At 33.7% G+C, this 13,871-nt stretch overlaps 1 protein-coding gene across 4 annotated transcripts in view; it reads right to left on the bottom strand.

Moving 5' to 3' along the window:
• Window positions 1-13,871, bottom strand: part of LOC101747221 (uncharacterized) — a 97,615-nt gene that overhangs the window by 14,548 nt on the left and 69,196 nt on the right. For all 4 annotated transcript variants that reach the window (XM_062668761.1, XM_012693813.4, XM_062668760.1 and 1 more), the window contains exon 3: window positions 4,305-4,455. In XM_062668761.1, coding sequence (XP_062524745.1) covers window positions 4,305-4,455 — 151 coding nt within the window. The remainder of the gene's footprint in view (window positions 1-4,304; window positions 4,456-13,871) is intronic.

Here is a 13,871-nt window from a genome sequence, read left to right on the forward strand (position 1 = left end):
ATTTTTCATATATGACTCCCAGTAATAATTCAATTGGAATCAAAATGTTCTTAACGTAGGAACAAAAAAAAATTAAATAATATTTTTAATATTTGACAACACAAAAGGCAATTTACCAATTTAAGACGTTCTAATGAAGTCTCTAGTCAATTTTTATAGCAGTGCGCCGTGTTCACCTGACGTTATTACGGAGGTGCTTGATTAGCTAGATCATATTGTGAGCCCGCACATCATAACTTGGGCAGACAACCATTGAGATAAACCGACGACCTGGTCAAAATAGCTTCAGTTCCCTCTGTATTTCGTACCGTATGTTTCATGAAAAGTGCTCCGAGGAGGATGGAGGTGCTTTTTTTTTATTTCTTAGATGGGTGAACGAGCTCACAGCCCACCTGGTATTAAGTTGTTACTGGAGCCCATAGACATCTACAACGTATATGCGCCACCCACCTTGAGATATAAGTTATAAGGTCTCAAGTATAGTTACAACGGTTGTTTAAGATGATCCCACCGTCTCCTTTTTATCATCGCACCGCCCGCTACCGGAGTAGAGTTCATCCATACTACCTCGAGCCACTGCGTTTATCCACATTGCGTTTCCAGAGATCTTTTTGCCACGTACCATACGGTTTTGGAATGAGCTCTCCTCCACGGTGTTTCCCGAGTGCTATAACATGTCCTTCTTCAAACGAGGCTTGTGGAGAGTACTTAAAGGTAGCTTGGCTCTGCCCCTGGCATTGTTGAAGTTTGAAGTCCATGGGCGTCGGTAACGACTCACCATCAGGTGGGCCGTACGATCGTCTGCATACTAGGGCAATAAAAAAACCTACGTGTTAGTACGTATAAAGGGTGGAATAGTTATGCAATACAATTTAAATTTCGACCTTACGTTTCACTAGCCACCTTGAGATTACAGAAAAGTTTCAATTACACAATGCAGTAAACAGAAACGCACGAAGTTTGAATTCATAGCAGTGGATTAAAATAAATTCGATACATGTACACATGTAAAATACATTTAATACAGCTATTAAAATAATTTACCTCATTTACTTGGTTCGTGATTATTTTAGGTCGACAGCGGCCTCAACTAGTCTAATTTCACATACGGTGTTATTTACATTTAGCATAAACACTGTTTGACAGATTAATAACTTCGAAATTTTACGTATTTACCGGAACATAGAGCCTACGAAAATCGCACGAGAATTATTTATTTCTTAGAATTATTAAATTAAAAAAAAGCCACTGATATTACCGATGCATTATATGACGTAATTGTATGAAAACGTTAGGTCACTATAACTTTTAGCAAACAAAGCATACACAAAGTGTTAATTGGTGCTGTACGCGACGATGAAAGTGAGGTTATAAAAGACCGGATTGTTCTTTGTCTACTACCGGATTGACAGTAAAATAATTCATGAGAATGTTGTAATACAATTAAACATATAACCCTATTGATTTATAAATTCATATGAAATGGATTAAGTTACCATTATATCGGATGATAACGAATCAAATTGAGGAACAACTAAGATAGTTTTGAACTAAATAAGACTAATATACATAGTTCCTTTCATGTAATTATTTAAATTATTAAATAAATTTTAATTTAGATAATGTGAGTTACTTAATTTAAATATTCGCAAAACAGACGTTGCATTGTTTTAATGCAAAAAGTTACGTGTTGAATAAGATAGCCAGAGATGTGTAGGCAGACATTCGCTGTAGGAGGAATGCGCGGTCAACGCGAGGTCAACTTTCCATTTCACGGGTCCTTGGCTAATGATGCGAACAGAGTTAAAGCAGAACATCCGGTCCTTGTAAGCGTTCAGGCTGTTGCAAAATTGTGTTACATTTATAAATCATTTTGGTATTCTTTTAAAAACTCCTTTGCGTGTGAAACTCGAAAGTTCCCGAATGTGTTGTTTAAAGAACTCACGCGACTCTAAAGGCAAATTTCGCTCATGAAACCACGATCGTTAACTTCAGAAATATTTTATGTTCCTTCATTTGGACTGTGGCTTGTAAGTACCCAAAATAATGTACGCAGCTTTCTATATGCAAATACGAAAAAGGATCTTAAAAGAGACTTAATGAGGAGCAGTGGAAGTGAGAAATGGGATTTTTATACGAAACAGGTTAATGAGTTCGATATTAATATTTAAAACGGTAGTATATCTATCAATCAATTAATCAAAGCAAACGTAAATAATATGTAAAACGAACAGCTCAAACATTCTTGAACATTGATTTTGTAAACAAATTACATAAGTTTTGTCGCACGAATTCAAGTTTTGTGGATCACAACACGGTGCTGTGAACACAGGATCGCCTATTACACTAACTAGAGTATAATTATCGTGTAAATAAACAAAAATTTATCTGTTTACATAATAGAAATACTAGGGGATGAGGAGAGGATGAGGATGAGGTATTTTTTTTTTTTTAATAAAATGTGTTTTTTAGAAATTATATTATTTGTTATTTTCTTTCAATAAAAAAAATTAGTATGTTTAAGTTGATTATCGATAAAGTTGATTATTGAAAACACGAATAAAACAACATTTTCTGAAAATAAATCCTAGCTAGATCGATTTGTCGCCCCCGAAATCCCCTGTATACAAAATTTTATGAAAATCATTGGAGCCGTTTCCGAAATTCAGATTATAAATATATATATATATATTTATATATATATATATATATTTATAATCAAGAATTGAGAAGATATAAGATAAGATTAAATTATTATTTTGACGTCTGCTTTTCAAACTATTTTTTTATGTAGTAGCTGTTCACGAGCTTTAGTGAATCAATAAAAAAAAATCGAAATATGTAGTCAGTTTTGTGTTCAAATATCAGTAACAGATTAGAAACAGAGAAAATGTAATCCAAAAATAAATATTAAAGTGTCCGTGATTGTGGTCAAACTTTGTTCATTAGAAGACGAAAACTACTTACATTATGTAGGTATAATGATGTATTAATTCATAAATAGATAATAATATGTCGCATTACGTATACGAGTTGACCTGTGACATGATCTGTCGCACAAATGTGGACATCAAATGTAATAATGAAGCTTTCAAAACGTTTCAACCGAAATCCCGGAGCGCTTTGGTTGGATACGATGTTGAAAAATATCAATGTATGTTACGTTATTTTTATTATACGTAACGAAATCATGTATTATCAAAATTTAAGTAATATTATTTTATGAACTCATACATTTTTGTCATTGAAACCGAGTTTTCTTTTGCAATTTTGCAGAGTTTGATTAAACATTAACATGAAATTTGTTGAAACTGTTGCGCTAGTATTTTTTTGCAAAACGTAATAATCGTCGAAAGATAAGGTTGTTAATAAAGTAGTAATAAAGACTATAAAAAAAAACGATTAAGCAGTGATCAATACACAGCAGATAAACTTTTGCGAGGTGTCGATATCAAACAAAAACTTATCTTGATTAGTATCCGCGAACGGTGCACCTATTGTAAAATAATATTTAGAAAGTTAAAAGAAACACGTTAAAATTATAAATCAACAATAACAGAATCTATATAGAATCTATACAGAATAACAGATTTTTTTTTTCATCTAAAACAATAAAAAAAAATCTAGTGAATGGTGTTCAATACAACGTAAGAATAACTAAATAAAAGCGTCCATTCAAATACACTTTACTTCAGAGAGTCTAACAATAGTTTTTTTTTTAAATCTACCTACCTTATGGAAAATCTCATTGCTTTAGCAATCAGTCCAGAAAGCCAACTACATATTGACAATTTTCTATATCCAATGTATTTGACCAGCGTTGTAATTATTATCAATAATTTATTACTGATGTTAGGGCGTATTTCATTGTGAGTCCGTACGGGTAGGTATCACCACGCTGCCTATTTTTGCCATGAAGCAGTAATGCGTTTCGGTTTGCAGGGTGGTGCAGCCGTTGTACTGAAAACTGAGACTTAGAACTCATGATTTAAATGTCTGTGGAGACGGTTGACCACTTCACACTTCTTAAGAATTTAAAAAATACGTTACAATATTATTATACTAATAGTATTACAATTTTAAGCGACACAGCAAAGGATCATATGAGTTTTTGCAAAAAGGTAATTTATGAGTGTTAATGTAGTATGAGTAAAAGGAACATACCTCCATCAGCTATGTGCGTTTTTTTTATTAGTACTTTTTCATGCTGTTGCAGATTATGCGGTGATTGGGCCGTGCATAAGTTAAAAAATGACAAGGGACGCCATTTAGTATCGTCGGTAAGTTATAAATATATTTCGTACCAGGCATAAGGAAGTACACGAAGACTGCTAAGGCGACGCATACGGCTACAAGGGCAGCGGGCCATCGGATAACTCGTACCACTCTTGTCATCTTAGTACGTGCGACTCCACTGTCAACTGGAACTCTGTACAGGCTGTCTGGGTGAGATCCCTGAGAACAAAAACGGGTTGTCAGATTCGAAAATTTGTACAAGATTTGTCTGCCTAAAGGTAAAAACACAGTTAATAGGCATATTTTTTTTAAGCGTTGTTATGACCTGGTAGCTAAGACTTTTAATTCATTTCTCATTTTAATTTATATTCTTAATTTTATGAAAAATGATAATATGGAGTGAAATTAAATGAAGATTTGAGACATTAATCAAGTGGGATGAAATTAAATGAAATGAGATGAGATGATATGGGATGAAATATAATCTCAGTAAAATGATGGTCATTTACTGAGACTTTTTCAGTGGACTTTTTGGAGGATCCCGAGAAGTTACATTCAGCGGCTTTGTTTGATTTTCCCACATTTGTACACTTTCACAGATATTAAACAGTTAATAAACCACCGCTACACATTTAAACCCGAAGAAACACTAAATAGACAAAATAAAACAAATCACACAAATTCACTCCTCGCGTTCCCGCCAAAAAGTCCTGCATTATAAATATACATAGGCAAGAATGTTGCCGAAAAACGAGATGAGAGGACAGACCAAAGAATGATAAAAAATTAATCCAAAATTCAATCCAAGACCAAAGTAAAATAATAAATCAATATTATGTTAGGATTATTGTTAATAATAAAAACTATGCTAAGATAATAAATAAATAAAAAATATGTTACCTCAATTTAGCAATAACAAATGACAATGGTTATGGAAATATTTCAAAGCTCGTTTAAAATTTCTATAGATTCTAAGGACTACATATAACATATGTATGATAACACAATTTTCAAAAAACATGTACGATTGGCTCAGTCTTAGTCGATCCATTAGGTTATATAAGCAGCCGCAAAAATTGCATTAAAATCTGCATTTGATAAATGAAACTATTAAACGTTATTACTTATTTACATTCCGTTTTTTTGGCACAAAATATACAAAAACTTTCGCTTTCATTGTGCATTTAAAATACATTTACTTGGAAAAAACCATGATCCACTTCGAAAGGTCGCTTAAAATTCATTTCGAATAAAATATGTAACGCGATAGGCGTCGAAATTATAATCAGCAGAATATGTTTAGACGTTTTAGAACTACCGCGTAAGGGCTGTGAAATCCAATTGGGTAATTATTGGGTAGTTGTGCTTTATCAATTTGCATATTTTATGCATAGCTGTGGATAAAATACCCCAATCCCAAATACCAGCTACTTCCATTTGACTCCATACAGAAACGGGCTGTTCGGATGGTCGATAGTCCTGTTCTCGCGGATCGCTTGGAACCTCTGGGTCTACGGAGGGACTTCGGTTCTCTCTGTGTTTTATACCGCATGGTCCATGGGGAATGCTCTGAGGAATTATTCGAGATGATTCCCTCATCTCCTTTTTATCATCGCACCTCCCGCCATCGGAGCAAAGTTCATCCATATTATCTGGAACCGCTGCGTTCATCGACAGTGCGTTTCCAAAGATCTTTTTTGCCACGTACCATCCGGCTTTGGAATGAACTCCCCTCCACGGTGTTTTCCGAGCGCTATGACATGTCCTTCTTCAAACGAGGCTTGCGGAGAGTTCTTTATGGTAGGCAGCGGCTTGGCTCTGCCCCTGGCATTGCTGACGTCCATGAGCGACGGTGACCACTTACCATCAGGTGGGCCGTATGCTCGTCTGCCTACAAAGGCAATAAAAAATAAATAAATAAAATAAAATATGCGTAATATATTATGTATAACAATGATCTTTTATTTAATTGATAAATTCTTTCAATGCGAATGATATTTTAATACAAGATACCAATGCATTGGCTAATTGGTATATAAAAGCCACAAATACAGGACATATTTTTAAGAAAAATAAATAAAACTCAAATATCGTAAATGTTCAAGAAACCAAATAGATAAACCAATTTTTTAAATGCGATCATTTTTGTATTGAAACATTAAGTTATAAAATAGCAATAAAGGACCTATAACGTGGAGAATTACATAATCTATTACAAGAATCTGTAAGATTTGCCGCTGTCAAACGACGTGTCTTTCATACAAATCACCTACTTAACCACAAGCTAAGCTTTTGTGTCATTGTAACTATAGTAGATTCAAGAAGAACATGTGTACTTTAAAACTGATGTTTTTTAGAGATTAGCCAAGTTAAGTTACCTCGAAAGGCGATGCTGGGAATTAATGACAAGACACTAAAAGAACGTAATAATATTTTTTTTGTGCTTGGATGGGTGAATGAGCTTTTGGCCCAGCTGGTGTTAACTGGTTACTGGAGCCCAAAGACGTCAACAATATTAAAACCGTCACCCACCTTGAGATATAAGTTCTAAGTTCTCAGTTCTGTAGTGCAACGGCTGCCCCGCTGTTCAACACCCTACCTACACCAGTAAATTATTTTGGTTATTTTAATTTCATTATGCAGCGATTATTCATTCTATTCGATCCATTAATTCCATATTTAAGTTATGAATTTACATTTTATATACTTAAGAAGTAAATGTTTTGACCTTCATAATATTATGCGAAGAAAAAATAGTTCAGCATTTGTTTCGAGACGGTAGCTTTATTGCTTTAGCGCGCAATGTACTTAAAAACGATGTAAAGTTTAATTCCACCCATTAACTTATGTATATGTAAGTGTTGACGTGCGGTAATTTCCTTGAGGAAACGCAATCAGCGTCAGCCTGTTGTCCTCGATTTATATTACGTTGGGCTCACAAAATTTGAACTCAATAAAACCATAATAACTAAGATTTTTTTGTCTTTCTTCTTTTTTGCTGTAGTGGTAGATAGTTTATTACCTGTTAAGTAACGGTTCTCCTACAGCCCAAAAATCGCTGAAGTCCACATTAAGGTTCAGCCAAGGCTGGAAATAGGGTATATAATTGGACACAGTAGACGCTTTTGAAATGTGGTGCTGGAGACGCATGCTGACGATACAACAGACAGCCGTGGTGACAAACGAAACCGTTTTACAAGAGCTTCACGTCAAACAACGACTTGCCTTAAATAAGCTTCTTTGGACATATCGTCTTTTCGCATTAAAAGTGTACAATTTCCAAAAATATTCGAAATTGATTTAATATGTGGAATCGTTTGGTATCACCAGTATTTTTCTCATAAATACTGTCAAAAGAGCGTACTTTAGGTTTTTTTTAGATTATCTATGTTTTGACTAATTGTTACTTAATTTTATCTTATTTTAAAAGACAGATAATGTACTGGTACAAAATAAAAAATAAATATTGCAAAGATGATTAATTTTAAAAATATCACATGTTTTAAACCTTTAAAACACTCTCCTGTAAAATTAGTAAGTTTTGAGATTATACAGTTTTATACCAAATGCGATCAAACATGCATGTTCGAGTTCGAGAAGCAGTTAACCGTGGGACAGATGTTAATACGTTAGTGAAAATAATGTAGAATCAACAGAAACTCTACAATTATCTATTAAACTCGCACGGTACAGAAATAAATGAAGACAAATCGCACATGATTCTCATTAGTGAGGGAACGACCAAGAAGAAGAAATGCATAAACGTTATTACATAATAAGATTTATTTGTATAAATATTTAGATAGAATGCTAGCAATTTTTATTCGTTGGAATTCAGTGAAATTGTAATTTATAGATGTATTTTTTCGTTATATAAATAAGTGAGCTCTTATTCATCGCATGTGACCAAAACAAGTTCTTAATTTTATCGTTATAATAATATTTGTGTATCCTTATTTTATTTTCAACTAAAATCAAAAGTATTTCTATATGTATTTATATTCCATTTTTTCAAGACAATATTCTCATTAATAGTATTTTATCAACCTATATCAGAACTACTCTTACGGTCTAATCTTGCCTTTTTTAATTGTTATTAATTATATTATTTCTAACGTTTTCAGATTTACTGTTTTCGTGATCACGGATGACTAATTATTATTTATCTATTAATATTTTGCTACCTACCGTCTATTTTTCTTAAAAGCAGTTTGTTAGACTTCGGTTTTTATCTTTACTTGAAAACGTCAGATATATTATAATGAACATAAAAACGACGAAATTTAAAACGTAAAAGTAGTTTTACTTTCAACTATGTCTAATCAGTCGTGAAAGTCGTAGAAAATATTCTAAACTATATAACCTATATCAGGTTTGTCTACGTAAATTTATTGCTGCGACAAAATTTAAATAAAATTTAATTCAATATTATTCAACATTTCATGCCGCATAATCGATGTTGCATCCGGCTACCCCACTAGACTCGTCTCAATCATCAATATTTAGCTAGAAATTTTACTGATTCTCAAGACTGTGTATAAGTGCTTTGCTAATGCAATAGTGCTTTAATTAAAACTAAACTATTGACTTAGTAAATATACATTATGTTATCGACTCGACTAGTGACAGTAAAAAAATATGGTCATACTGCAACTTCGGGGTTTATTCTATTGATACTCCAAATATGACAATGCTCCAGTTTTCGAACAAACTACACCCACATACCGATATTTTTTTGATTTTCTTCACAAAATTATGTCGTATTCGTGAAAGGATTTGGATTTTAAACGAGCTATCTGTGTGCTTAGCGCGAGTTTTTTAACGTTCTCGATAGCGTAAAAGTTAACTCAAATTTGTATAGAGTTGGAACGTTTGTCTACGTTTGCCACTAGTAGCGTAACTGCATACAAATTTGACTCAACTTTTACGCTGTCGAGAACGTTAAAAAACTCGCACTAAGCACAATAGTGTGTGGGAAAGCCTTCAAAAATAAAAATGTAGTATTGAAAGAATGCAATTGAATTGGACTTACAAGCAGATATAATTCAACTAGCCAAAGCAATTATAGCATTTAAGAAAAAACCATTTTCTTCTATGTTTTTCAAATCTGAGTACAGTGTCGTGATTGAGATATTGTGGTGTATGTTGTCATTCTTGCACAACATGTTACTTGTCAATTTCAAATTATTAATGGGTACATATGTCTCAGTCTAGTCCGGAACATGTAAGTACAAGATCTAACAGCCCTAGCACACAGTTAAGCGAAACAACAGGTCCCGTGAGACTAGTTTCACCATAATAACACACCTGATAATATAAACTATAGTATGTTGCATCGACATCGTAATATTGTGGTCATTTCAAAGTACAAAATGCAAAGTGAATAGTAAATTTAAGTAATGCTTTGAACTTTGTGCATTGCTTTATGGTTTAGCATTTCGAAATGCATGTTTTTAATTTCTATACATTATATTAAACTAGATTTTGTACATATGTGTTTTGTTATCGTTCTTCATAATTATTGCTCAATTTAATTCGCTTATTTCGAACCAGTAAATTACGAAGCATATTTGGAAATGAGATGCATTTTAAGACCTACTCAAACCACAGTTTCACAAAATGTACAGTTGGATATTTAATTTATAATGCCTTAAGTGGTCAGAGTGATCATTGAGTATTTAATATGTAACTGAGAGATCAAAGTTGTGCGCCTCAATTTCATTAATTTTATTCTCATGTCCATCTCGGTTAGACAGGGCTATAAATTTTATGTAATCAGAGATTTAACTTATATTATTTGTTCATGATTTGGAACTAAAATATTATGGCTGTTGTATAATCATGTTTTGAACACCTTTAGATTTACTTTAAATGAGCCAGAGGCGAATAAATTGAGTCAATGGCTTTCTTTTTAATTCGAACAATTTTTAATGAAGCGTCTTAAACCTGTAAAACATTTACACTTTCCACTTGACCGAAAACCTCTTTTATCTTTCTGTGCTTTTGTAACAGAAAAAACCTTTTTTCCAAAGCCATTATGAACACATTCTTAACTTATTTTTCCAAATAATTTTCTGATCAGGTGACATTGCGACAATTCAACTAATTAGACTTACACTGTAGCTTACCTTAGCAGCAAATGTCTTGACTTCCCGCGGCTTGGAGAAGTATTTATCAAGTTTCGTCTCGTAGCCGGTGACGACATCATCAATCACGGCACCCGAAAAAGAATGGACTCGATAATTCCCGTACTGTTCTCCGTGCTCCGATATGGTCGGTAAATTTCCGTTTGGAGAACTACAACTACTGCTTGACCTCGAATACGCGTAATTAATAGAGCCATCCGTTGGGTTCTTAGGTTTCTTAGTAAATGCGTATTTTCTAGGTCGTTCTTCGGTCGGCTTCAAATCATAGGTTTCGAATTTTTCTGTCACATAATTTTCTTCTACATCAGTTGTCGGAACGTACCGTAAAAGTCTTGGTTCGTTTATCTTTTTTTCGTATTTGACGGAATCCGTTTCATTGTCTAGTTGCCTCACATTAAGGGAGCGTTGGAGCTCATTAGCTGTTCTCGATCTTCGCTTAGTTTTTCTGTCGACGGTGCGTTTATGCACGTGGTCATCCACGATTTCCGACTCCGAGGACGGCTTATCCCCATACAATACGTAGTTGCCATTCACCATTTTGAAATGTTTGTTTTAGTTATTTACTAAGACAGATGCTCTTGAATGAATCTCGATTAGCACAGACATTTTGTAACCACGTTTAATCTCCATGCATTCGTTTTCTAGAAATTACGATTCGGTGTGAACAGGTCCGTGAGCTGCGACTGTTATACTGGAATTATGACGGCAGATATTGCAAATGCGATTGTTTGTTGATGTTTGTTTATTTTTTGTTTTGTTTATGATGCAATGGAAATCCGCAGGTGTGAAAATATGCGCTTACTGAATACAAAACACGCAGATGATTGTTTTCGTGTTATTAGGAATGTACTGTTTATAGAAATGTGTGACTTATCATTGAAAAAAAAGAGCATTGTGTTATATCATCTTAATAAGTAAAAGCAAGAGTAAAATTTTACTTCGTATGTTGGTTTAATAATATATCCTTGTTCTTAATGTCCTTTTAAAGTTTCACCTCAGCAGTCTTGTCTGTGTAATCACAATAATTTCCAGCGATCTACTTCGAAATAAACAATGGGAATGTTCGCAATGTCGCAAACAGCAAGTTCTAGACAGATAACATTCGTAGCGTTATGTCGGCTATATTGTTTCAATGCAGTTCCCGCGGTTTTTTTACTCGTTTGCGCGGGAATATTCTCAGTAAAACGCGTGCACGATCTGGCGGCCGGCTCGAATCGAGAGTAAATTGTCTGCAGTTGTGTAACCGTGTGGAGAACACGTTATGCAATCATTATCATCTAATCGATGATATACGACGAATTGATTCGTAACAAATTCGGAAGGAATTTATAAAGTTCATTGAAAGGTAGTAAATACGACAATTATTCATGTATCGAATAAGAACTAATGCGGTTAATAATTTTTTTGGAAACAATATTGTTACGTGGAGTTTTGAATGTAAGGCCTCTGTAATAAAAATCTCTTGTCAGAATGTCTTAAACCTTCAAATTTATATCGAAATTATTTCAATGCGATATCCTTTTTGATTCGACGAAACAATATGCAGATAAAAAGTTTCGTCACTGTAACGTATTCCTTTTTAAGGTCCATTACTGGCAGTAAGACAGCGTTTCATACGTTGCAAAACTTCGACATTGTTATTAAGTTCCGAATGTAAATTGATTAAAGATGGCAGATAGCCAAGAGAGAACGATCTACCCATCAGTGCTCGATACGAGTTTGAGCAATCATTTTCCGATAGACGATACGCTATTTAATGCATTCGGCATTTCAAATGATTTATTGAGAAATATTCAATCCTTCCTTGGATCATACTATTATTTCCGGCGCATCGCTGAAATACTTTTCTATTAATGTCATACAAAGACTTGGATGACAATTTCAGAAATGAAACTACATATTTACCTAGTACCACGGAATAGATAAATAAGGTACCTTAATAATTATAACCTTATTTATCTATTCCGTGCCTAGTACCAATTCATGTGGGGGTATTTCTAAATTGTGACATAAATATTTTATGTTAATGTTAGCCCAGAACAAGTGTGTTAGAACAATGAAAATTTGCACATAGAGAACACCGCCCTACGTAATTACACGTAAACCCTGCGATCGATCTAATCGTTTTCATTGTACCATCGAACACAAACCGAGTCCTTGATCTATGCGTAGGCAGGTTTATATTTCGTAACCTATTATTATGCCAATAGTTTGGATTCCAATTCAAAGTTCGTCGGATCGTCTCGTCTCACTTTATCATTGTACTGTCTTGACATGTCGAGGTATCATATTTTGTAAAGTTCAATGTCGTTTCTTTGTTCAATACAAAGCATGTGGTTTTCATTTAATATGTTGCTCGAGATTAAGTTCCTTTCTTTTAATACTCAAAAAATAACAGGCATATACATCATAGAAAGGTAGCGACACAATTAACGAACATAAACAAACAGCATGGTTGATTTGTCTCAATAATATTAATTAAAAAGTAAAAAGTAGGGGTAATAATCTCTATATAGATAAAAATGAATTGCTGTTCGTTAGTCTCGCTAAAACTCGAGAACGGCTGGACCGATTTGGCTAATTTTGGTCTTGAATTATTCGTGGAAGTCCAGGGAAGGTTTAAAAGGTGAGAAAATATAAAAAAGTTCGGAATTATATAAAAACAAACAATTTTGTTTTTCCTTTGATGTGTCCCCTTGATGTGTCTTTTATTTATCGATTGAGGCACTACGAAGTCTGCCGGGTCAGCTAGTAAGTAATAAAAAGTAGGGGTAATAATATTAATTAAAAAGTAGGTAATTAAAAATCATTCTGCCAAAACTTTTACTAACACTTAAATATTCTAAATTAAGTGCTGTACCTTAAAGTATTAAATCAGAATGTTTTTATTTTTATTTTAGACCACTTTTGTTGATATGATGGCTTTAATTATGCTATTGAGTTATAGACAGCTGTCACCATGGCTGATTACTACCGCATAACAGCGCTCCTACGCTATTGTATATTGTTTGTAAAGTCATCGTCTTTCATAAGTGAATTTTTTTCTGTTGCGTATCTATGTAGTTTAGTCAGGCAAACAATGAAACTATGAATAATGCATAATATATTGAAACAAAATTAAACTATATCTTTCACTTATTTTATTGTTTTAGATGAACGGACGAGCTCACGGCCCATATGATGTTAACGGGTTACCGAATCCTAAAACTTTAGTAAAACGAATGCCATCACCCACCTTAAGACATTAGTGGGCTTAGTGTGAGTTGTTTAACCTTCTCAATAGTGTAAAAGTTAACTCAAATTTGTATGGAATTGGAACTTTTGCCTAAGCGGCAAACTTAGGCAAAAGTTCCAATTCCATACAAATTGAGGGGCGCTGTTCCCACTGCATACATATTTGAGTTAACTTTTATGTTATCGAGAGCGTTAAAAACTTGCACTAAGCACAGACATTGTATTGTATAGTGGTTGTCAAACCTTTCGCAACAT

Source organism: Bombyx mori, chromosome 5 (genome assembly GCF_030269925.1).
Source record: "Bombyx mori chromosome 5, ASM3026992v2".
In the NCBI taxonomy this organism is placed as follows: domain Eukaryota; kingdom Metazoa; phylum Arthropoda; class Insecta; order Lepidoptera; family Bombycidae; genus Bombyx; species Bombyx mori.